General features: G+C 42.4%; 1 protein-coding gene across 1 annotated transcript in view; it reads left to right on the top strand.

Annotated features, from left to right (window-relative positions):
- LOC138855178 (uncharacterized) overlaps positions 1-25,639 on the top strand; it is a 290,974-nt gene extending 265,335 nt beyond the window's left edge. Inside the window, exons 3-4 of the mRNA XM_070102918.1 lie at positions 23,802-24,435; positions 25,615-25,639. Coding sequence (XP_069959019.1) covers positions 23,802-24,435; positions 25,615-25,639 — 659 coding nt within the window. The remainder of the gene's footprint in view (positions 1-23,801; positions 24,436-25,614) is intronic.
- The last annotated feature ends 1,169 nt before the right edge of the window (positions 25,640-26,808 follow it).

Below are 26,808 nucleotides of genomic sequence, written 5' to 3'. Positions count from 1 at the left end.
CATAACCCCCCTCTCTCTCCTGTCCTCCAGTGTCGTCAGGTTGATTTCTCTTAACCTCTCCTCGTAGGACATACCACTTAGCTCCGGGACCAGTCTCGTTGCAAACCTTTGCACTTTTTCTAGTTTCTTTACGTGCTTGGCTAGGTGTGGGTTCCAAACTGGTGCCGCATACTCCAATATGGGCCTAACGTACACAGTGTACAGAATCCTGAACGATTCCTTATTAAGATGTCGGAATACTGTTCTTGAGTTTGCTAGGCGCCCGTAAGCTCCCACAGTTATTTGGTTGATGTGTGCCTCAGATGTGCCCGGTGTTATACTCACCCCAAGGTCCTTTTCCTTGAGCGAGGTTTGTAATCTCTGGCCCCCTAGATTGTGCTCCGTCTACGGTCTTCTTTGCCCTTGTGTGTGTGTGTGTGTGTGTGTGTGTGTGTGTGTGTGTGTGTGTGCGTGTGTGTGCAAAACAACCACTGTGAAAAAATAGTGAAATTCCAAAGCTTTCGTGATTTCTCACATTATCAAAGATTTCTAATTACGTTATCAATCCCTTGATAATGTGAAAAATCACGAAAGCGCTTGGAATTTCACCATTTTTACAGTGGTTGTTTTGAACATTATATATATATATATATATATATATATATATATATATATATATATATATATATGTGTGTGTGTGTGTGTGTGTGTGTAATGAAATGTGTGTATGAGAGAGAGAGAGAGAGAGAGATGAAAGTTCACACTATTTTGAGATAATATGAGGGAGCGACATATATAATGGATGACAGGCTGATATTAGTACAGGCTGACACTCAGACAGACGAGTCAGATTAATTTCAACAATTCCAGCTGACAGAGGTATTAATTGGAACACAGCTCGTGTTGTCTCGTGTATGTGTGCGTGTACGTGGACATGTATGTATGTATGTGTGCGTGTGTGGGGGAGGAGGCTCCTGCCTGCCTTGTATTGCGCATGTGTTTTAAAAATGAATGAACTTGGTGAAGCGGTAAACTCGTGGGGATCATTCGGTGCAAGGCTTGGCGCAGGCTCGACCCTCCGTCTACTAAGAGCTAATCGGCACGTTACCTAGTTGTACAAACAACTTTATCTGTGATATGCTTGTGATATATACCTCGGATATACCTGTGCTGTACTTGTGATATATACCTCTGATATACCTGTGCTATACTTGTGATATATACCTCTGATATACCTGTGATATATTCATCTGGTATACCTGTGCTACATTTGTGATATATACATTTGATATACCTGTGCTATACTTGCGATATACGTATATCATTGCTATACCTGTGTTATACTTGTAATATACACCTGAGAGAAAACTGTCAGTAATAAAAATGAAGTACTTCCTAGACTGATCTCACCAGAGTTGAACACAGTCCCTAAGATAGCCGCTGAGATAACAGGTATTGTGCAGTAGTAGGAATGGTAGAATTACCGTCAAATTCTTGGGTAAAAGGCCACTTATGCGACTAATGTGAAATTTTATTGTGGCAACGCTTTATTATCAAGGCGTTGTTGTACCGGCTTGACAAAGCTCCTGGAGAGCGAAACGTTGCCACAGTTAAACGTGACATTAGTTATATCTGTGGTCTTTTACGTAACATATTATACACTGTAGTGATGTAGGATGCTGATTAGCTACAGAAACTGGTGGCTCACACTCGAAGAACCCGGTTTAAATCATGGGATGGGTGGAGACGTCTGCCTAACTCCCCTGACACTTGCTGTCCGTGTTTATCTAACAGTAAACAAGTACTTGGGTGTAAGTTATTTGTTGTGGGTGTCATCTTGTGTCCGTTTCTGGACGTGGTTCTCAACGTTAATTTCTCAACGCTTCGTGTTGCTTCTTTAGTGGATATTTGTTTATTGTAAATTGGGTTAAGTTAATTTAGGTTAAGATGGGTTGGGTTACATTACCTTACTATTGTATCGGCCTATAAAAAATGTATATTTGACCAGAAATAAGCAAATTAAAAAAAAAAAGCCAAACACAGGAAGAACACTGAGGTGTATGTCCCTCAGTATATATACTGAGAGGTGTATGTCCCTCAGTGTATATGCTGAGAGGTGTATGTCCCTCAGTATATATACTGAGAGGTGTATGTCCCTCAGTATATATACTGAGAGGTGTATGTCCCTCAGTATATATACTGAGAGGTGTATGTCCCTCAGTATATATACTGAGAGGTGTATGTCCCTCAGTATATATACTGAGAGGTGTATGTCCCTCAGTATATATACTGAGAGGTGTATGTCCCTCAGTATATATACTGAGAGGTGTATGTCCCTCAGTGTATATACTGAGAGGTGTATGTCCCTCAGTATATATACTGAGAGGTGTATGTCCCTCAGTATATATACTGAGAGGTGTATGTCCCTCAGTATATATACTGAGAGGTGTATGTCCCTCAGTATATATACTGAGAGGTGTATGTCCCTCAGTGTATATACTGAGAGGTGTATGTCCCTCAGTGTATATACTGAGAGGTGTATGTTGAATGGAAGGGAGCCAGTATATGTATAGTGTCTGTATATACCTAGATGAGGCTGTGCTTTGAAATGAGCAGTAAAGAGGTATCTGGGTAATAGCCGACTGCTGTGTCGCATCCTGGGGAAGAGGACCCTAGGGCCTCCAGCGTAAATAAAACTTCTCAGTATAGTCATGTAAGTTTATTTAGGTACAGGTATACATTAATACAGTTACACAAATTATCATACATAGTAACGTATGTGTAAGTTACCTGGAAATTCAAAAGTCACAGTGACTTATTTCCAATGTGTAAGTTACCTAGGTAACTCAAAAAAACGTCAATTGACTTATTTCCACTGGTGTCCTTCGCTCCTCCCCAGGATAATAATAATTCCGTATCATTATACATGGTATTCCAGACTGTGAAACCAGTGCAAGTAACTTGTTGAAAGGAGCTAAAAATATGCTCAAGAGGTTAGTTGAACGGTGTGTGTGCGGGGAGATGTCCCAGTTGTGTTGTTAGTCGGCGCTGTTGTCTAGAGATTGACGTAGTTTGTCCTGGTTCTCATCTGGTAGAGTGGGAGTGTGGGTGGTTCGTCTCCTGGGTGTACTTACCTACTCTCCTGCATTATTGCTTCCCTTCTCCTCCACCACCACCACCACCACCACCACCCTCCTTCCCTTCTTTTCTCTCTCCCCCTACTACCTCCATCACTTCACCACTTCCCGTGCTCAACACTCTAATAACATCTCCCATACCCCCCTAACATCATATCCCTCCCACTTTCTCCTTCTCCCTGTGGAAATACATCACTTTGACTTTTTTTTTTGGGGTTATCCTAGGCAATTTTCACTGGTAGTGGCTAGTTTATTGTGCACCTCATATCCATCATGTATAATAATTGTACATATGTGTACCTGTACCTAAATAAGCTTACTCCCGACACCACCTCCAGTGCACCACCCCCAGCAACCCCTTTGCTCCGACCCTACGCAAGCAACAAGTTACCAGACCTGTTACTTGATCTGACAGAACTCCATATTACTTTGGTACCGTGATTCCTTGGTAAAATGTTTTGCTCTCAACTATGTCTCGACCGGCTGGGTCGAGACATAGGTGCAGGTCTTCTTACGTCTGCTGCCCCTCTTCACCTAGTGGTAAATAGGTACCTTGGAATAGAGACTGGCGTGTGTGTGTGTGTGTGACATCCCAGGAAACGACGTTAGTTGAAATAAGCCGTACTACTTGGCTTTGTTAAATTATCCTGGGTTACAATAACCCAGAGTTAAATAATCCTAGAGCTGGCGTCTACGAATTGGGTTATAAGATAAAATAAATCATCATTGGGTTACCCAGCAATGCAGTGTAACTCAAAGGTACCCACTAGGATAGACGTGGTGTATATGGCTGGTATACAGTACCCACTAGGGTAGGCATGGTGTATATGACTGGTATACAGTACCCACTAGGGTAGACGTGGTGTATATGGCTGGTATACAGTACCCACTAGGGTAGGCATGGTGTATATGACTGGTATACAGTACCCACTAGGGTAGACATGGTGTATGTGACTGGTATACAGTACCCACTAGGGTAGGCATGGTGTATATGACTGGTATACAGTACCCACTAGGGTAGACATGGTGTATATGACTGGTATACAGTACCCACTAGGGTAGGCATGGTGTATATGACTGGTATACAGTACCCACGAGGGTAGGCATGGTGTATATGACTGGTATACAGTACCCACGTAGGCATGGTGTATATGACTGGTATACAGTACCTACTAGGGTAGGCATGGTGTATATGACTGGTATACAGTACCCACTAGGGTAGGCATGGTGTATATGACTGGTATACAGTACCCACTAGGGTAGGCATGGTGTATATGACTGGTATACAGTACCCACTAGGGTAGGCATGGTGTATATGACTGGTATACAGTACCCACTAGGGTAGGCATGGTGTATATGGCTGGTATACAGTACCCACTAGGGTAGGCATGGTGTATATGACTGGTATACAGTACCCACTAGGGTAGGCATGATGTATATGACTGGTATACAGTACCCACTAGGGTAGGCATGGTGTATATGACTGGTATACAGTACCCACAAGGGTAGGCATGGTGTATATGACTGGTATACAGTACCTACTAGGGTAGGCATGGTGTATATGACTGGTATACAGTACCCACTAGGGTAGGCATGGTGTGTATGACTGGTATACAGTACCCACTAGGGTAGGCATGGTTTGTATGACTGGTATACAATACCCACTAGGGTAGGCATGGTGTATATGACTGGGATACAGTACCCACTATGGTAGGCATGGTGTATATTACTGGTATACAGTACCCACTAGGGTAGGCATGGTGTATATGACTGGTATACAGTACCCACTAGGGTAGGCATGGTTTGTATGACTGGTATACATGACTGGTATACAGTACCCACTAAGGTAGGCATGGTGTATATGACTGGTATACAGTACCCACTAGGGTAGGCATGGTTTGTATGACTAGTATACAGTACCCACTAGGGTAGGCATGGTGTATATGACTGGTATACAGTACCCACTAGGGTAGGCATGGTGTGTATGACTGGTATACAGTACCCACTAGGGTAGGCATGGTGTATATGATACAGTGGTATACATATACCCACTAGGGTAGGCATGGTGTATATGACTGGTATACAGTACCCACTATGGTAGGCATGGTGTATATTACTGGTATACAGTACCCACTAGGGTAGGCATGGTGTATATACTGACTGGGTATGGTGTATATGACTGGTATATAGTACAGTACCCACTAGGGTAGGCATGGTTTGTATGACTAGGTATAGTATGACATGTACCCACTAGGGTATACAGTACCCACTAGGGTAGGTGGTGTGTATGACTGGTATACAGGGGTAGGCATGGTGTACTGGTATACAGTACCCACTAGGGTAGGCATGGTGTATATGACTGGTATACAGTACCCACCAGGGTAGGCATGGTGTGTATGACTGGTATACAATACCCATTAGGGTAGGCATGGTGTGTATGACTGGTATACAGTACCCACTAGGGTAGGCATGGTGTATATGACTGGTATACAGTACCCACTAGGGTAGGCATGGTGTATATGACTGGTATTCAGTACCCACAAGGGTAGGCATGGTATGTATGACTGGTATACAGTACCCACTAGGGTAGGCATGGTTTGTATGACTGGTATACAGTACCCACTAGGGTAGGCATGGTGTATATGACTGGTATACAGTACCCACTAGGGTAGGCATGGTGTGTATGACTGGTATACAGTACCCACTAGGGTAGGCATGGTGTATATGATTGGTATACAATACCCACTAGGGTAGGCATGGTGTATATGACTGGTATACAGTACCCACTATGGTAGGCATGGTGTATATTACTGGTATACAGTACCCACTAGGGTAGGCATGGTGTATATGACTGGTATACAGTACCCACTAGGGTAGGCATGGTTTGTATGACTGGTATACATGACTGGTATACAGTACCCACTAAGGTAGGCATGGTGTATATGACTGGTATACAGTACCCACTAGGGTAGGCATGGTTTGTATGACTAGTATACAGTACCCACTAGGGTAGGCATGGTGTATATGACTGGTATACAGTACCCACTAGGGTAAGCATTGTGTGTATGACTGGTATACAGTACCCACTAGGGTAGGCATGGTGTATATGTCTGGTATACAGTACCCACTAGGATAGGCATGGTGTATATGACTGGTATACAGTACCCACTAGGGTAGACATGGTGTATATTACTGGTATACAGTACCCACCAGGGTAGGCATGGTGTATATGACTGGTATACAGTACCCAATAGGGTAGGCATGGTGTATATGACTGGTATACAGTACCCACTAGGGTAGGCATGGTGTATATGACTGGTATATAGTACCCAATAGGGTAGGCATGGTGTATATGACTGGTATACAGTACCCACTAGGGTAGGCATGGTGTGTATGACTGGTATACAGTACCCACTAGGGTAGGCATGGTGTATATGACTGGTATGCAGTACCCACTAGGGTAGGCATGGTGAGTATGACTGGTATACAGTACCCACTAGGGTAGGCATGGTGTATATGACTAGTATACAGTACCCACTAGGGTAGGCATGGTGTGTATGACTGGTATACAGTACCCACTAGGGTAGGCATGGTGTGTATGACTGGTATACAGTACCCACTAGGGTAGGCATGGTGTATATGACTGGTATACAGTACCCACCAGGGTAGGCATGGTGTGTATGACTGGTATACAATACCCATTAGGGTAGGCATGGTGTGTATGACTGGTATACAGTATCCACTAGGGTAGGCATGGTGTATATGACTGGTATACAGTACCCACTAGGGTAGGCATGGTGTATATGACTGGTATTCAGTACCCACAAGGGTAGGCATGGTATGTATGACTGGTATACAGTACCCACTAGGGTAGGCATGGTTTGTATGACTGGTATACAGTACCCACTAGGGTAGGCATGGTGTATATGACTGGTATACAGTACCCACTAGGGTAGGCATGGTGTGTATGACTGGTATACAGTACCCACTAGGGTAGGCATGGTGTATATGATTGGTATACAGTACCCACTAGGGTAGGCATGGTGTATATGATTGGTATACAATACCCACTAGGGTAGGCATGGTGTATATGACTGGTATACAGTACCCACTATGGTAGGCATGGTGTATATTACTGGTATACAGTACCCACTAGGGTAGGCATGGTGTATATGACTGGTATACAGTACCCACTAGGGTAGGCATGGTTTGTATATGACTGGTATACAGTACCCACTAGGGTAGGCATGGTGTATATGACTGGTATACAGTACCCACTAGGGTAGGCATGGTGTGTATGACTGGTATACAGTACCCACTAGGGTAGGCATGGTGTGTATGACTAGTATACAGTACCCACTAGGGTAGGCATGGTGTGTATGACTGGTATACAGTACCCACTAGGGTAGGCATGGTGTGTATGACTGGTATACAGTACCCACTATGGATAGGCATGGTGTATATGACTGGTATACAGTACCCACTAGGGTAGGCATGGTGTATATGACTGGTATACAGTACCCACTAGGGTAGGCATGGTGTGTATGACTGGTATACAGTACCCACTAGGGTAGGCATGGTGTATATGACTGGTATACAGTACCCACTAGGGTAGGCATGGTGTGTATGACTGGTATACAGTACCCACTAGGGTAGGCATGGTGTATATGACTGGTATACAGTACCCACTAGGGTAGGCATGGTGTATATGACTGGTATACAGTACCCACTAGGGTAGGCATGGTGTGTATGACTGGTATACAGTACCCACTAGGGTAGGCATGGTGTATATGACTAGTATACAGTACCCACTAGGGTAGGCATGGTGTGTATGACTGGTATACAGTACCCACTAGGGTAGGCATGGTGTGTATGACTGGTCTACAGTACCCACTATGGTAGGCATGGTGTGTATGACTGGTATACAGTACCCACTAGGGTAGGCATGGTGATATGACTGGTATACAGTACCCACTAGGGTAGGCATGGTGTGTATGACTGGTATACAGTACCCACTAGGGTAGGCATGGTGTATATGACTGGTATACAGTACCCACTAGGGTAGGCATGGTGTGTATGACTGGTATACAGTACCCACTAGGGTAGGCATGGTGTATATGACTGGTATACAGTACCCACCAGGGTAGGCATGGTGTGTATGACTGGTATACAATACCCATTAGGGTAGGCATGGTGTGTATGACTGGTATACAGTATCCACTAGGGTAGGCATGGTGTATATGACTGGTATACAGTACCCACTAGGGTAGGCATGGTGTATATGACTGGTATTCAGTACGCACAAGGGTAGGCATGGTATGTATGACTGGTATACAGTACCCACTAGGGTAGGCATGGTGTATATGACTGGTATACAGTACCCACTAGGGTAGGCATGGTGTATATGACTGGTATACAGTACCCGCTAGGGTAGGCATGGTGTGTATGAGTGGTATACAGTACCCACTATGGTAGGCATGGTGTGTATGACTGGTATACAGTACCCACTAGGGTAGGCATGGTGTATATGACTGGTATACAGTACCCACTAGGGTAGGCATGGTGTGTATGACTGGTATACAGTACCCACTAGGGTAGGCATGGTGTATATGACTGGTATACAGTACCCACTAGGGTAGGCATGGTGTGTATGACTGGTATACAGTACCCACTAGGGTAGGCATGGTGTATATGACTGGTATACAGTACCCACTAGGGTAGGCATGGTGTGTATGACTGGTATACAGTACCCACTAGGGTACGCATGGTGTGTATGACTGGTATACAGTACCCACTAGGGTAGGCATGGTGTGTATGACTAGTATACAGTACCCACTAGGGTAGGCATGGTGTGTATGACTGGTATACAGTACCCACTAGGGTAGGCATGGTGTGTATGACTGGTATACAGTACCCACTATGGTAGGCATGGTGTGTATGACTGGTATACAGTACCCACTAGGGTAGGCATGGTGTATATGACTGGTATACAGTACCCACTAGGGTAGGCATGGTGTGTATGACTGGTATACAGTACCCACTAGGGTAGGCATGGTGTATATGACTGGTATACAGTACCCACTAGGGTAGGCATGGTGTGTATGACTGGTATACAGTACCCACTAGGGTAGGCATGGTGTATATGACTGGTATACAGTACCCACTAGGGTAGGCATGGTGTGTATGACTGGTATACAGTACCCACTAGGGTACGCATGGTGTGTATGACTGGTATACAGTACCCACTAGGGTAGGCATGGTGTGTATGACTGGTATACAGTACCCACTAGGGTAGGCATGGTGTGTATGACTGGTATACAGTACCCACTAGGGTAGGCATGGTGTGTATGACTGGTATACAGTACCCACTAGGGTAGGCATGGTGTGTATGACTGGTATACAGTACCCACTAGGGTAGGCATGGTGTGTATGACTGGTATACAGTACCCACTAGGGTAGGCATGGTGTGTATGACTGGTATACAGTACCCACTAGGGTAGGCATGGTGTGTATGACTGGTATACAGTACCCACTAGGGTAGGCATGGTATGACTGGTATACAGTACCCACTAGGGTAGGCATGGTGTGTATGACTGGTATACAGTACCCACTAGGGTAGGCATGGTGTGTATGACTGGTATACAGTACCCACTAGGGTAGGCATGGTGTGCATGACTGGTATACAATACCGACAAGATGAAGAATTAGACACATGTGCAACATCTTGGTATCTTTAATTTGTAGATGTATCACCATCCAGTGGCTTTGTCAATGTAATACAAGGATATAATGTGAAGACTATAGAGGTATGTACACGTCTTCCGTACGTCCCTCATCTGATGCCAGTATACAAGCACCAGTCTTTCTGCTTGTGCTTTAGAGGTAATCAGTCCCTCAGCTCCTAGGCTGAGGGACTGATCACCTCGTCTTTTGCATATACTTCTACAGCCGTCACATTATGTCCTTGTATTGATAGGGTCACTGAATGGCGAAACATATACCATGCTTACCTATATGTTGCACATTGGTAATAAAAACATGATAATATTTATTTAATTATTATTAACACATCGGCCGTTTCCCACCAAGGCAGAGTGACCCGAAAAAGAAGAAACATTATCACCATCCACGCCATCACTGTCTTGCCAGAGGTGCACCTACACTACAGTTAAAATAAATCTGTAACATTAACACCCCTCATTCAGAGTGCAGGCACTGTATATCTCACCTCCAGCACTCAGTCCCTTTCAGGGATTCCAACAGCACCTCAAGTTATAACAACCATTTGTCTCCACTCGCTTCTAACACGCTCACGCACACTTGCTGGAGGTCTAATCCCTTCTCACACAAAACCTCTCTTCAACCTTTCCTAGGCTGACCCCTTACGCCGTCTTCCACTGCCCTCCAAGTTATTCTATTTTGTTCCATCTTTAAGTGTCCAAACTACCTCAACAACCCTTCCTCTGTCCTCTGCACATCAAAAATCTCCAAGTTATGGATTCTCTGCATTATATTCACACCGTACATTGCTCTTAGACACGATCTCCACTGCTTCTAGCCTTTTTCTTGTTACAACATTCACCACCTATGCTTCAAAACCATATAAGAGCGTTGGTACCACTATACTCTCATACATTCTTCTCTTTGCTTCCATGGATAACGTTCTTTATCTCCACAGACTCCTCAGTGCTCCACTCATTTTTTTTCCTTATCAATTCTATGATTCACCTCATCTTTCATAGATACATCTGCTGACACGTCCACTCCCAAATATCTGAATACATTCACCTCCTCATACTCTCTCCTTCCAATCTGAAATCCACTCTTTCGTTACTTATTTTTTTTGTTATCCTTATCACTTTACTCTTTCCTATATTCACTTTCTTCTTTTACATACCCTACCAAACTCATCCACCAACCTGTGCGACTTATATTCAGAATCTTCCAAAAGCACAGTATCATCAGCAAAAAGCAACTGACACTTTCCACTTTGTGTTAGATTCTTTATCTCTTAATCCCACACCTCTTGCCAACACCCGAGCATTCACTTATCTTACAACCCCATCTATAAAATATATTGAACAACCATGGTGACATCACATCCCTGTCTAAGACCTACTTTTACTGGGAAATAATTTCCCTCTTTCCCACATACTCTAACATGAGCCTCACTATCCTCGTAAAAACTGTTAACAGTTTGCAGTAATCTACCACCTATTCCATACATTTGCAATATCTGCCACATTGCTCTCCTCTCCACCTTATCTTACGCCTTTTTCAAATCCATAAATTCAACAAAAACCTCTTTACTCTTATCTAAATACTGTTCACCTATATGCTTAATAGAAGCATGGTAATAGATAACATGGTAATAGATAACATAGTAATAGAAACATGGTAATAGATAACATGTTATGGCAATAGATAACATGTTAATAGATAACATGATCCACTAACGGCGGTCATTGTAACAGGTGTGTGTAATTACAGCAACATTTCTACTAAATTTTAACGTTTCGGATGTATTTACAAATCCTAATATGAAGGAAAACAAGAGAATGATAAGAGAAGAATATATACAGAAGGGAGAAGAGAGAGAGGGGAAATGGAGGAGGTGGGAAAAAGTGTATGGGAGGTAGAAGAAACAGGGAATGGAAGAGGAGGATGAGGAGGAGAGGAGGAGGATGAGGATAAGGAGGAGCATAGGAGGATGAGGATGAGGAAGGATGAAGAACAAAGGGAAGCCTGAACGTCAGTCATAACACTATTGCTTGTTATTAAATGTCACTACTGGTGACGCTTGTCAGGATACCGTGACGTGGAACACACCCCCTGCCACCCACATCTCTCCTTCCCTCCACGTTACCCCTTCCCCCCACGTCTACCTTCCCCCACCACGTCCCCCTCTCCCCGTTCATTCCTCTGACATTCACATTCATTATTTACCTCCCTCCTAATACTATTTATAATGCTTGACACAGACCCAGGTTATATTCACTCGCAGCTGAAGTCTTGCCTCTTAAATTTATGTTAATTTATGATATGAGTTAAATTTAGTTATTTGACATTTAAGTTAACTTAAGCTAAAATAGCGTATTTACAGAACTGTGCTCCAGCAGACACAGAAGGTAATCAAGTGTAATCTTGGGAGATAAGTGACACAGAACCAACAAGTCTTGAAAATGAGACATAATTTCAGAGAGGAATTTTATTGAGATGTTTCACCTGTGGACAAGCTTCTTCAGTCTTTTTTTTTCACCAATGTAATGGCTGGGACAGATCGCTGCGAGGTTTTTACCTTGGCCACTCGTAATAATTTGACAAACTGAAGGTCTGGTGCAGACATGGGCCCACAAGCGGAAATACCCTGAAGCCAATGTGAGCACATACCATGTGTCTGCTTTTTGTGATTCACCAGGTTGTTTATGGTGGCATTCCGTAGGCGACACACCAAGTGTAGCGGGGATGAACAAGAAAGGAATTGCAAGGCCATTAGTAATGAGGGAGAGGTTGAAAGATAAACCCAATAAGAGAGGTTTTAAATGTTTACACAGACAGTTTTGGGTTTGCTATATGCAAATTACGTGTTACCTCCGTGGAGAAGACAAGGCAAGCTAACTTATAGTAATATCAATTCCCTTTTAAACAATTCCCTTTTAAACGCTTATGACAACGTTTCGTCCGACTTGGACCATTTACAAAGTTGTAAGCTTGTCTCTCGTGTGTGCGGGTTATCTGTGTATTGTTCCAGTCACTGTTTTATGCCTTATTGTTCTTTAAGTAGTGTAAACAAAGTGATCAAGTTAGTAGCGTATATTACACATGGATCATCCGAAACTTTACAGCCATGAAGTACAGTCAGGAAAGTGGATAGGGATATTTGGGTGCGGTTTAGGACATTGAAGAAAACATTTCGCCACGAGTGGCTTCATCAGGACTGAGAGTCAAATATCGTAATCCTAATTTTTAACGGAGTGGGCTAGAAAGCCAGTAGAAGGCCTCGGTCAGATGACCAAAACCTCCAGCTGCGGGTCATCATATAACTAAAAAACGCGTCAGGAAACACTTGTCCTATTTCCTAACAAATCTTACCTAACCTGATAGTCACTTGTGGCGAAATACCTTTGCTATACCTTTGATGAGTTTTGAGAGTTTTTCTATTCCCGGAACCCGATCATGGGCCAGGCTCGTATGATGCTAGGCTGGTCAACCAGGTTGTTGCTGCTGCTGGTCTGCTGCCCTACATATCCATCACAGCCTGGTTGATCTGGCACCCGGTGGAGATACACGTCCAGTTTCCTCTTGAAGACTTCCACACTTGTTCCAGCAGTGTTTCTGATATCTTCTGGTAATGTGTTAAATAATCTGGGGCTACAGATTTTGATACAGTGTTTCCTTATTGTGCCCACCTCACCCCTGTTTTTCACTGGGTTTATTTTGCACTTCATCCCATATCTCTCACTCCAGAATGTTGTTATGGCAGTGTACAGTTTAGGACCAAGCCCTGGAGTACTTTCCAGGTATATATTATTATGCATCTCTTCTCCACTCCACTGAGTACATATTTAAGACTAATGCAATCACAGTAATTAAATGCTTTACTGGCTCTATACGGGCTATAAACATCCTGAACTATAGACAGTGTTCTTATCCACAGGTTCTTGGTGTCACCATACCATTTACAGGAATAGTTATGCAAATTCTTGGCTTACGTAAATGAATTCTTTAATATCACAGTTTCAAATAAAGCTCTTTCAGTTGACTAAGTTAGTGTGAATGTGGAAAGAGATACTTATATACAGTTAAGAACATTTATTAGAGGAAACATTTCTCTACAAGTGACTTCTTCAGTCCTGATAAAGAGATAACTAATAACGAATATATATAGTGGCAGGAGTCAGGTGGTAAGCTGCGAGGTGGTAATAGTAGTAGTAGTAGTAGTAGTAGTAGCAGAAAGAATGGAAGATGGGTGGATCAGGAAGATGGTGCTCTGGATGGATCAGGAAGAGGATGCTCTGGATGGATCAGGAAGAGGATGCTCTGGATGGATTAGGAAGAGGATTCTCTGGATGGATCAGGAAGAGGATTCTCTGGATTGATCAGGAAGAGGATGCTCTGGATGGATCAGGAAGAGGATTCTCTGGATTGATCAGGAAGAGGATGTTCTGGATGGATCAGGAAGAGGATGTTCTGGATGGATCAGGAAGAGGATGCTCTGGATGGATCAGGAAGAGGATGCTCTGGATGGATCAGGAAGAGGATTCTCTGGATTGATCAGGAAGAGGATGTTCTGGATGGATCAGGAAGAGGATGTTCTAGATGGATCAGAAAGAGGATGTTCTGGATGGATCAGGAAGAGCCTGTTCTGGATGGAACAGGAAGAGCCTGTTCTGGATTGATCAGGAAGAGCCTGTTCTGGATTGATCAGGAAGAGGATGCTTGGATGGATCAGGAAGAAGATTCCTAATCCTGGGAAAGATTTTGACTGGATTGGAAGGAAAAAAAGGTTGGGTTGGGGGATATAACTTGCAGAATTGTTAGGTGGAGTTTTTATGGGAAATTGGAAGAGGTCTTGTGGAATTAAATGAGATTTTTTTATGTAATTGGATTGGGCATTATTCGTGCGATGGGAAGTAAATTTTAGGTGATTATAAGGAAGAAGGCTTCTTGAAAAATTGTAAGAGTAGTGATTGTTGATCTATCAACATTGTGAGAACTGTGATTGTTGAACTACCAGCATTGTGAGAGCAGTGATTGTTGATCTATCAACATTGTAAGAGCAGTGATTGTTGATGTACCAACATTGTAAGAGCAGTGATTGTTGATCTACCAACATTGTAAGAGCAGTGATTGTTGATCTACCAACATTGTAAGAGCAGTGATTGTTGATCTACCAACATTGTAAGAGCAGTGATTGTTGATCTACCAACATTGTAAGAGCAGTGATTGTTGATCTACCAACATTGTAAGAGCAGTGATTGTTGATCTACCAACATTGTAAGAGCAGTGATTGTTGATAATTATTGATCTACCAACATTGTAAGAGCAGTGATTGTTGACCTACCAACATTGTAAGAGATTGATCACCAACATTGTGAGAGTGTTGATCTACCAACATTGTAAGAGCAGTGATTGTTGATCTACCAACATTGTGAGAGATTGATCACCAACATTGTGATGATTGTTGATCTACCAACATTGTAAGAGCAGTGATTGTTGATCTACCAACATTGTAAGAGCAGTGATTGTTGATCTACCAACATTGTGAGAGCAGTGATTGATCTACCAACATTGTGAGAGCAGTGATTATTGATCTACCAACATTGTGAGAGCAGTGATTGTTGATCTACCAACATTGTGAGAGCAATGATTGATCTACCAACATTGTGAGAGTGATTGTTGAACTACCAACATTGCGAGAGCAGTGATTGTTGATCTACCAACATTGTGAGAACAATGATTATTGATCTACCAACATTGTGAGAGTGATTGTTGGACTACCAACATTGCGAGAGCAGTGATTGTTGAACTACCAACATTGCGAGAGCAGTGATTGTTGATCCACCAACATTGTGAGAGCAGTGATTATTGATCTACCAACATTGTGAGAGTGATTGTTGATCTACCAACATTGTGAGAGTGATTGTTGATCTACCAACATTGTGAGTGATTGTTGATCTACCAACATTGTGAGAGCAGTGATTGTTGATCTACCAACATTGTGAGAGTGATTTTTGATCTGCCAACATTGTGAGAGTGATTGTTGATCTACCAACATTGTGAGAGCAGTGATTGTTGATCTACCAACATTGTGAGAGCAGTGATTGTTGATCTAAAAACATTGAGAGTGATTGTTGATCTACCAACATTGTGAGAGCAGTGATTGTTGATCTACCAACATTGTGAGAGCAGTGATTGTTGAACTACTACAGTGATTGTTGATCTGCCAACATTGTGAGAGCAGTGATTGTTGATCTACCAACATTGTGAGAGCAGTGATTGTTGATCTACCAACATTGTGAGAGCAGTGATTGTTGATCTACCAACATTGTGAGAGCAGTGATTGTTGATCTACCAACATTGTAAGAGCAGTGATTGTTGATCTACCAACATTGTAAGAGCAGTGATTGTTGATCTACCAACAGTGGGTCAGCTGTACAATATATTTACAAGGTGTATAGCTAGTTTGTTGACGGGTCAGTTGAACTCCAGCTATGGGACCCACCTTTCTTTATGGAAGTCTGGCTTGTGACAACTCACGGGTTACAGAGTTGGCCGTACTGGATGTGTAGCGAGTAATATAAGCAACTCAACAACAACAACAACAACAACAACACTTTGTCAGTACACGTCCCCGCGCAGATACGTCCAATATGGCTGACAAGCGTAGATCAGCTGATTTTAGTCACGTGACTGCAAAACCTCAAATACATATTTTTGTAGATGGTGGATGTGTATAGACGTGTGTATTTTGCTGTGTTATACATGTGTACGCATGGTATACCATGTAGGTATTGTATACCTGTGTATTAAGTGGGTGTATTTACACGTGCATGTCTGTTATTCCCATGCAAATGTTTATGCTTGTGTATAAGTCAGTGTATATGTGTGTGTGTTATAACCATGTACGTATGGTATACTTGTGTACATGTTATGCCCATAACGTACACGCCCACGCCCTGCCTCATACCCAGCCTTTCCCCCCTCCCGTCACACGTCGACACGCACCCACATGTATATACGCACCCTCACGTGTACACACATCCCCACGTGTACACGCACCCTCACGTGTACACGCACCCCACGTGCACACGCACCCCACGTGCACACGTACCCCCACGTTCTTCCACATGCACGCCCACCTCTCCGCCTCACTACAGATGACAAGGCCTCAACGGGCTGCCAAATATACTCTTGAGGACAAAGCCTGCACGACCTGTGTAGATATTCCCGCAGCATTTATAACTCTGTGTTATATATAGCCACCCATTTTTACACGGTGTGTAGGGAAGCTATTTTTGAGTGCACCGGTGATCCCCTCCACCCCTTTGCTCACCCCCTGTGTTCCCCTTTACCCACCCTTTAGTCCCCTCCTGTGTTCTCCTCCCCTACCAGAGAAGCGAGCGCTCAGTTATATTACCGTGGTGGTAGTGAGGTTTGAGCCGCTTTGACTCGGCACCTCTTTCGGCCTAACTGATGGAGATACTTACCTTTTCGTTAAAATTTACTCATAGCGGATTATGGCCATATAATGGACTGCAGTTAGTGGCCTGATGTCACCCTAGCTGACGCTTCTGTTGATGCTGTCACTGATGCCTCCATTCATGCTGCCGTTGGCGCCTCCGTTGATGCTACAGATGCCTCCATTGATACTGCCGTTTCCGTTGATGATGCTGTTGTATAACTTGAAGTCATTTGCTTGGACTGTGGCTAATTTTGTTCTCCTTATATTGGTTGTGTTGTTTGTAATGCGAACATTTCTAACTTGTGGCAGTCACAGTTGGTATAGCCATAAATCTCTCTCTCTCTCTCTCTCTCTCTCTCTCTCTCTCTCTCTCTCTCTCTCTCTCTCTCTCTCTCTCTCTCTCTCTCTCTCTCTCTCTCCTCTCTCTTCCTCGTCTCTCCTCTCTCTCTCTCTCTCTCTCTCTCTCTCTCTCTCTCTCTCTCCTCTCTCTCTCTCTCTCTTCTCTCTCTCTCTCTCTCTCTCTCTCTCTCTCTCCTCTCTCTCTCCTCTCTCTCTCTCTCTCTCTCTCTCTCTCTCTCTCCCTCTCTCTCTCTCTCTCTCTCTCTCTCTCTCTCTCTCTCCCTCTCTCTCTCTCTCTCTCTCTCTCTCTCTCTCTCTCTCTCTCCTCTCTCTCTCTCTCTCTCTCCTCTCTCTCCTCTCTCTCTCTCTCCTCTCTCTCTCTCTCTCTCTCTCTCTCTCTTCTCCTCTCTTCTCTCTCTCTCTCTCTTCTCTCTCTCTCTCTCTCTCTCTCTCTCCTTCTTCTCTACACTACTTTCCTACATTTTCATCTCTATTTATAACATTTTCTCTCTCTCTCTCTCTCTCTCTCTCTCTCTCCTCTCTCTCTCTCTCTCTCTCTCTCTTATAACACAGTTTTACTTTGGGTATTTTAATGTAGCTTTGTGCCAAAATTTTATATTGCCAAAATTACTGAATGATCTCGTAGGTCAAAATGTTTTATTTTTTCAAATCTGGCAACTTGTTTCCTTCCCTGTTAGAGATGTAATGTCTGATACACTTACTGCTTTAATTACTACACGACTACATCATTCCTACCACCTCTTCTCCACTCTTTGAATTATATAACTTTCTTAATGAAGTGTCCGATCAGTGGGTCTTCTAATTTTCTCTCTCTCACTCTCTCCAACATATTCTGTTGAGAAATATAGAGAAAGTATTATAACCTGTTTCATATGTCTCGATATTTTATTAATGAAAATAAAATACCAGATATATTAAGCAAATTTACAAAATTTTCTTGTAACAGATAAGTGAACTGTAGATATAAATCCAGACGTACTCCTCTTAGCCCTTCTGGGGCCTAGTTCGTAGGTCTTTTGTGTATACATGTTCTTGCGCTACCCTTCCTGGGATAGATATAAGGTGCACACTACCGTCCACAGGATGAATATGAGGTGGACAGTAAACTTGCCATTTTTGTGGCAGAATCTAAATATCTGTCTCCATAATATTCACACCACACGTTGCTCTCAGACATGACATCACTGCCTCCTGCTCTCTCCTTGCTAAAACATGTAATAGCCATGTTTCACATGTATGCAAAAGTTATGTATTATGACACATTTCGTTTTTGATCTATTTGTAGATTTAGCGACACTTTAAGTAGGCTTTCTCTCTCATCAAGTCTGTGATTTACTACATCTTTCATAGCCTCATATACTGACACTTACACTCCCGGGTATTTAAATACATCCACTTCCTTTATATTTCTTACAATCTAACCTACACTCTTTCAATTGCTATATATCTGTCTGAGCCACTAGTCCATGCTTCTCACTGTGACAAAAACCACCTCCTTTAAAACCCGTTCAAAGTGGTCAAGTCATTTGACCTTTTTTGTGTTCCCACTCTTCCTGTCTACTGAAAGCGTTTTTCACTGTTTTATCCTAAAACAATCCTTCCACTCTCCATACTTGCCCTTTCTCTTATAAACCAAATACAAATATTTTCATCACTCTGTGCATATACCTTAAATAAGATTCAGAGCGGTCATGGACGTCTTCAAGTGGCCTGCAAGATCACTAACTACTGTTGTTAACACCACAGTACGTCTTCAAGTGGCCTGCAAGATCACTAACTACTACTGTTAACACCACAGTACGTTTATTCCTCATTTTCAACTTCCTTCTTTTACTTATCCTTTCAAGCTACTTCACCAACTTCGTCTGGATCTGCCAAGATTAATGTTGTGTCATCTACAAAGTGCCACTGTGACCACTCTATATTACGAACACAGGTGTAGTCTAGTGGCCTGCACACTGGTTGTAGCACGATAACCATGGTAGAAGCGAGGAACAAGCAAAAGACAGCAGAGGGTAAATACTTGTATATTTCCATCACCAAACAGCAAGCAATAACATGCACAACATTTAAGAGAATATGCACAGAAAGACAATTTTGCAAGCAAGAGACACGGTGAGAACCGTCTTCGACCAGACTTGGAGATAAGTCTGCCAATGTTGATTCACGAGTGTCTAACATCGCTCCACAACTTTGATGGGCTTCCTTGTGATTGGTTGGTTCAACCAAGGTTCTAGCATAACGAGGGAGTCCCTTTAGCACCTGGTTCGCTGGTCGGGAGGACATGCCTATATGGGTGTGTAGCATACACCAAATAAAATGTAACGAACTCTTAGCATGCCACACTATATTATTATCTATAAAGAACCACTATAAAGACTCATTTTACAGCAGCTTAAAGAGTACACTTCTCGCTCACACTCCAGTAATGGCATCTTTTACAACCTCTTCTACAACACTTTCAGTAACTACTGAGACATCACACATTTATCTGTGACTTGTTTTGAGCTCTCTACTCTCGAAGACGGGATTCAGGCCAGACTGTTTTGTTGGATCAAACAGGCTGGTGCTGGCCGCGACACGCACCCATTTATACGATAAATTATTCCCTATTTCCGTCCTCCGAACCATTACTTGAGCCTCACAAGCATCATAAAAGCTCTTTATAGCAACTTACCAACACCTGTTGCAGCCCTCTGCACCACTACCAACATCGCTTCCCAATACGTAAGCTAGTAAGATATATATGTCGTGCCGAATAAGTAAAATTGGTCAATTAGCAAGAACTCATTTAAAATTAAGTTCTTTCTAAAAAAAAATCTTGTTTAAAGATAATTTTTTTCATTTATGTTAATGTAAAAATTAATAATTTTGTACCAAAAGAACCTTAGAAAACTTACCTAACCTTATTAGAACAACCGCAGTTTAATTTAACCTAATCCAACTAAATATATTTTAGACAAGTTTACAATAATTTAATAGACAAACACAGTGAATTTTTTTTTTTCGTTAGGTTCAGAATGATTTTTGCGAAATTATTACATACACAAATATTCGCTTGCTTTATTCGGCAAGAAGAGCGTTGCTATTTAAGCGAAAATCGTAAGTTTTACCTATTCGGCACGACGGGGTGAGTTGAATGATAGCTCTAGGCCTTTCATGTTGCAATCAACACATCAGGAGCTTGTGTTAAAGCAGAAAAGAGGAGGTACAAGCAAATACGGTCACAGGGAACGTCCTTGCACTGTGACCGTAAATGCTTTGACCACCATCTCTTTTCTGCATCATTGCAAGCTCCTGATGTGTTGATTACAACACGAAAGGCCTAGAGATCAATTACCGACGTGACAGTTTTGCATATATATATATATATATATATATATATATATATATATATATATATATATATATATATATATATATAAATTATTCAAGACATAAATCCAGAACCAAACTTAATTAATATGGCAATATTTATTTTTGAGCTTTGTAAACATTATATAAATAAATAAATTCGTGAACAGCATGAAGTATGTAAGTCATGGAAATATAAACACAAATGCAGTATAATGTGATCCTTTATTGACAACGTTTCACCCACGCAGTGGGCTTTTTCAAGTCACACACGGATCTACCTGGGGTTGGAAGGTACGGGAGTATTTATAGTTCAGAACGTTGAGGTCAGGTGAAGATTGCTGCATCAGATGATCTACCGGGTGGGGTTGTAGAGTCTTGGGTAGCTAGGCGGGGATATTGGACAAGTTGTGAGTAGACCTTCTGCAGTGTTCTATGTTCTTATGTGGGATAGCGATGAAGAAGTTTCTTGGCGAGTGGTTCAGCTATGTTATAGAAGCCATTGTTCTGGTTGAAATTGTTGGTTATAGAGATAAACGATGATTCCAGGATTCTTCTGTATTGAGTGTTGTCTTCTGTGGCTATAAGTCTTGAGTTTCTGTAGTTAATTAAATGGTTGTGTGAATTGCGATGTTGTACACAGGCATTCCTTGTATCGTCAGTCCTGCTTGCATATTGGTGTTCTGAAATACGTGTTTGGAGGTCTCTTGATGTTTCGCCCACGTATAATTTGTTGCAGTCATTACAAGGGATTATGTATACCCCTGCAGAGGATGGAGGCTTGTCCTGTCTACTACTGGTGATGTCCTTGATGGTCGTGGTTGTGGAGGTAGATACTTGGAATGATGTTTTGGCAAAGATGTTGGAAACATGTTTGGCAATGGAGTTGGTGGGAAGGACTATGTATCTCTTCTCGGCAGTGTCTTCTCTGGGTGTGTTGAAGATGTTTAATGCTCGCCGTCTGCAGTCTCTGATGAAGTGACGAGGATAGTGGAGTTTGGAAAATACTTGTTCAATTATAGTGCATTCTTCCTCAAGGAACTCGTTGCTGCAGATTCTGAGTGCACGCAGGAAGAAGCCTATAATTACACCACGTTTGGTTTTGGTGTCGTGGTGAGAGTAGAAGTGGAGAAGATCGTTTTGGTTGGTGGGTTTTCGATAGACTTTAAAACGAAGTTCGTGGTCAGCTTTGCAGAGTAGAACATCAAGAAAAGGAAGAGTGTTGTCGACTTCTTCTTCAAGTGTGAATTGGATTGAAGGCTCGACCTGGTTGAGCTTGTCTTGGTGTAATTATAGGCTTCTTCCTGCGTGCACTCAGAATCTGCAGCAACGAGTTCCTTGAGGAAGAATGCACTATAATTGAACAAGTATTTTCCAAACTCCACTATCCTCGTCACTTCATCAGAGACTGCAGACGGCGAGCATTAAACATCTTCAACACACCCAGAGAAGACACTGCCGAGAAGAGATACATAGTCCTTCCCACCAACTCCATTGCCAAACATGTTTCCAACATCTTTGCCAAAACATCATTCCAAGTATCTACCTCCACAACCACGACCATCAAGGACATCACCAGTAGTAGACAGGACAAGCCTCCATCCTCTGCAGGGGTATACATAATCCCTTGTAATGACTGCAACAAATTATACGTGGGCGAAACATCAAGAGACCTCCAAACACGTATTTCAGAACACCAATATGCAAGCAGGACTGACGATACAAGGAATGCCTGTGTACAACATCGCAATTCACACAACCATTTAATTAACTACAGAAACTCAAGACTTATAGCCACAGAAGACAACACTCAATACAGAAGAATCCTGGAATCATCGTTTATCTCTATAACCAACAATTTCAACCAGAACAATGGCTTCTATAACATAGCTGAACCACTCGCCAAGAAACTTCTTCATCGCTATCCCACATAAGAACATAGAACACTGCAGAAGGTCTACTCACAACTTGTCCAATATCCCCGCCTAGCTACCCAAGACTCTACAACCCCACCCGGTAGATCATCTGATGCAGCAATCTTCACCTGACCTCAACGTTCTGAACTATAAATACTCCCGTACCTTCCAACCCCAGGTAGATCCGTGTGTGACTTGAAAAAGCCCACTGCGTGGGTGAAACGTTGTCAATAAAGGATCACATTATACTGCATTTGTGTTTATATTTCCATTGTGTCGGTATTTTATACCATTTATTTCCAAACTTCAAAGGTAGAATTACCGACAATATGTTCGGTAAAAGGACACGTTCAACTAATTTAACATTTTATTGTGGTAACGTTTCGCTCTCCAGGAACTTTGTCAAGAGCTCCTGGAGAGCGAAACGTTGCCTCAATAAAATGCCACACTAGCTGCACTTGTGTCCTTTTACATAACATACTAAAACTTGCCCTGTATGGAGGAGCTTTGTAAGATAATTGACTGTATTGTGACAGGTGGTAGAGAGGTGTCTTGCAGCCTTAATAACCCCCGTGTAATTGACACCCTTCAAACTCCCATTAACCAACCAGTCGTTGACGGTAAAGAAGACATGCCAGACACGTAGCAGAACGAAGTTTCGGTGGGACAACGTTTTTAACAGTTCTAAAATGGGCGAAACGTTGTTTCAAAACCTATTCTACGATATATATATTTGACTTTATTGACTTCTTTGTTGTGAGAGTTGTGGGCAAGAAGGGCCGGCGGTGAACAGTCATAAATAATAATTGATTTTTTCTGATGTATTAAAATAACGAATGTTAATTTGTTTTTTGTCTTGTGTATTTGCAGGCAAGAAGGGCCCAGCGACCCCACCTGAGGTGGTGGGCACAGTGTTTCGACCCATCAACGGTTCCTCTGCCTTACCCCTGCAGCCAGTGCCCCCTCTCACGCCCATACCGCCCCCCCCACACACGCCCGCCCCCCACACGCCCGCAGTAATCCAGTCAGGCGGAGGTGGCGGCGGAGGAGGTGGTGGGTCTGTAACCACATTGAACTTCAGTACGCCACTGCCGCAGAAGGAGTCGTCGGGCAGTGAGCGCAGCCGCAGCAAGGAGTTCCCAGGAATCAAGAAGGACTCCCGGGATCACAGCAAGGATTTCTTTAACTTCAACATCGTGGCGGACACGGGCTCTCACGCAAGCGACACCATACGCTCACGCACCCCACGCAAGTCCAGCTCTCCTAGCCCCCTCGTCATGCCGGATAACAAGGTCGACAAGCCCTTTGACAGTAAGTACCACTCTCTTTGTTGTGTTTTTTTCGACAGTAAGTACCTGTCATCATCTTCACACTGCTTGTGTTTCTTTGACAGAAAGTACCTCTCGTCATATTCACCAGATCCCAGATCTGGCTGTGTGGCTGGAGTACTGCGTACTTTGGTGCAGATTGTTCAGGTTCGAATCTTACTATGGACAGAGATAATGTTTGTATATATATATATATATATATATATATATATATATATATATAATATATATATATATATATATATATATATATATATATATATATATATATATATATATGTGTGTGTGTGTGTGACTAGGCACACCACCTGGTTGGATGACTGTGAGCTGCAGGCTTTAAAAACATAGATAGATCGCAATTGATGATCACTACAAATTCCACGTCCAGCCCTTCATCCTGTGTTTCTTACCTGCGTCTCGTCCCACACACAGGTGGAGGCGTGGAGAAGCTCCAGCAAGCCATGTATATATAGCTGCTGGTGGGAGCTGCAGAAAGCATTAATGAATTTTTGCACATTTTTAAAGAGTTAACCTTTTCCACCAGTGTATATCTGACCATATATATATATATATATATATATATATATATATATATATATATATATATATATATATATATATATATATATATTATATATATATATATATATATGAATGATTTTTATTATTCAAACACACAACAGTTAAAACCAAACACAAACATGGGCGCATTATTCATATCTCTCTCTCTCTCTCTCCTCCCCCCAGGACAGACACACGGACAAGCACGTATTCTCTCTCCTCTCTTTCTCAGTATCTCAGAGGGAAGTCAGGTAGTTGATCTCTCCTGCACATAAACATGTTGCAACTTAAAGATTCGTAGCATTTTACAGATAAAGACGCGCAATTTGCTTCAAGTTTGTTCATGATAATTTGCTAAATTAGTGAAAACAGTACACATATAGGACATAGAGAAAGGAGCTTTTGACTACGTTTCGGTCCGACTTGGACCATTTGGCGACAACTGGATGGCGTCCAAATTGCAAATCTGTCAGCAGTTTGGGCTAAAATATTTTTTGCTAGTTAGGTCACTCACAGGGCGAATGGAGTGACACAGGAAACTCGCTCTTCGGGGCAAAATAAAGACAAAAATATGAAACCTGACTCCCTTCGCTCACTTTCTCAGTAATAAGGTTGATAGCTGAGCTTAACGGGGAGGATGGGGGATGAGGAAACCATACCACAGGCGGGGTTAGAACCCGCGATCAGAGTCATAAAACTTCAAACCGGTGAACTGGGAAGTGTGAGCCTTGCTCAGGTACCGGCGGTCAAGCTAGCCCTCACAATTTGTTTTTTTACACAAATCAATTTTACAGGTTAAGAGATGTTATACTACCTTAGTCCATTTCCAAGTCCAGCTCTCATCTGTGATATACTACCCCCACACCCCCACCCACAGGATGCCACCCACAACAGTCGACTAACACTCGGGTAACTGACTGTTAGGTGAACAGTGACAGCAGATGTAAGGTGACTAACACTCAGGTAACTAACTGCCAACTGAACAGGGGAAGCAGGTGTAAAGAAACATGGTCTACGCTTCCACCCGTCCTGAGTATCGAATCACGGCCACTCAGTGTGAGCCAAATGCGTTACCAACCGAGCCACGGAACACCTAAAGGAAGAAACAGTAATATCCAGACCACCAATTTTTTTAATAGCTGTCTGACCCTTGTAGGTTTAGAACTTAGTTTTGATTATAATAATAATATACTTTTATATATTAAATATTAAAATTTTATTAAAAATCTACAAGACTGGATACTTGATTTTGAAAGAAGAAAAAAAATGAATTTTCCCGAGAAATGTTTGACAAAAACTCGTAAAAAGAAAAACGAAAAATATTACGAAATATCGGGATTTTCATTTCGTGTTGAATATTAACGTATTTTACTGATGCTGTAACGTAACAATCGTGACTATAACACAATCACGATGCTGTAACATAACAATCGTGACTATAACACAATCACGATGCTGTAACGTAACAATCGTGACTATAACACAATCACGATGCTGTAACATAACAATCGTGACTATAACACAATCACGATGCTGTAACATAACAATCGTGACTATAACACAATCACGATGCTGTAACGTAACAATCGTGAATATAACACAATCACGATGCTGTAACATAACAATCGTGACTATAACACAATCACGATGCTGTAACATAACAATCGTGACTATAACACAATCACGATGCTGTAACATAACAATCGTGACTATAACACAATCACGATGCTGTAACGTAACAATCGTGACTATAACGCAACAATCACGATGCTGTAACATAATCGTGACTAACACAACAATCACGATGCTGTAACGTAACAATCGTGACTATAACACAATCACGATGCTGTAACGTAACAATCGTGAGTATAACACAATCACGATGCTGTAACGTAACAATCGTGAATATAACACAACAGTGACGATGCTGTAACGTAACAATCGTGACTATAACACAACAGTGACGATGCTGTAACGTAACAATCGTG

Source organism: Cherax quadricarinatus, chromosome 84, assembly GCF_038502225.1.
Source record: "Cherax quadricarinatus isolate ZL_2023a chromosome 84, ASM3850222v1, whole genome shotgun sequence".
In the NCBI taxonomy this organism is placed as follows: Eukaryota; Metazoa; Arthropoda; class Malacostraca; order Decapoda; family Parastacidae; genus Cherax; species Cherax quadricarinatus.
Note: the sequence above shows the minus strand (reverse complement) of the source record. Positions and strands in the feature narration are given on the sequence as shown.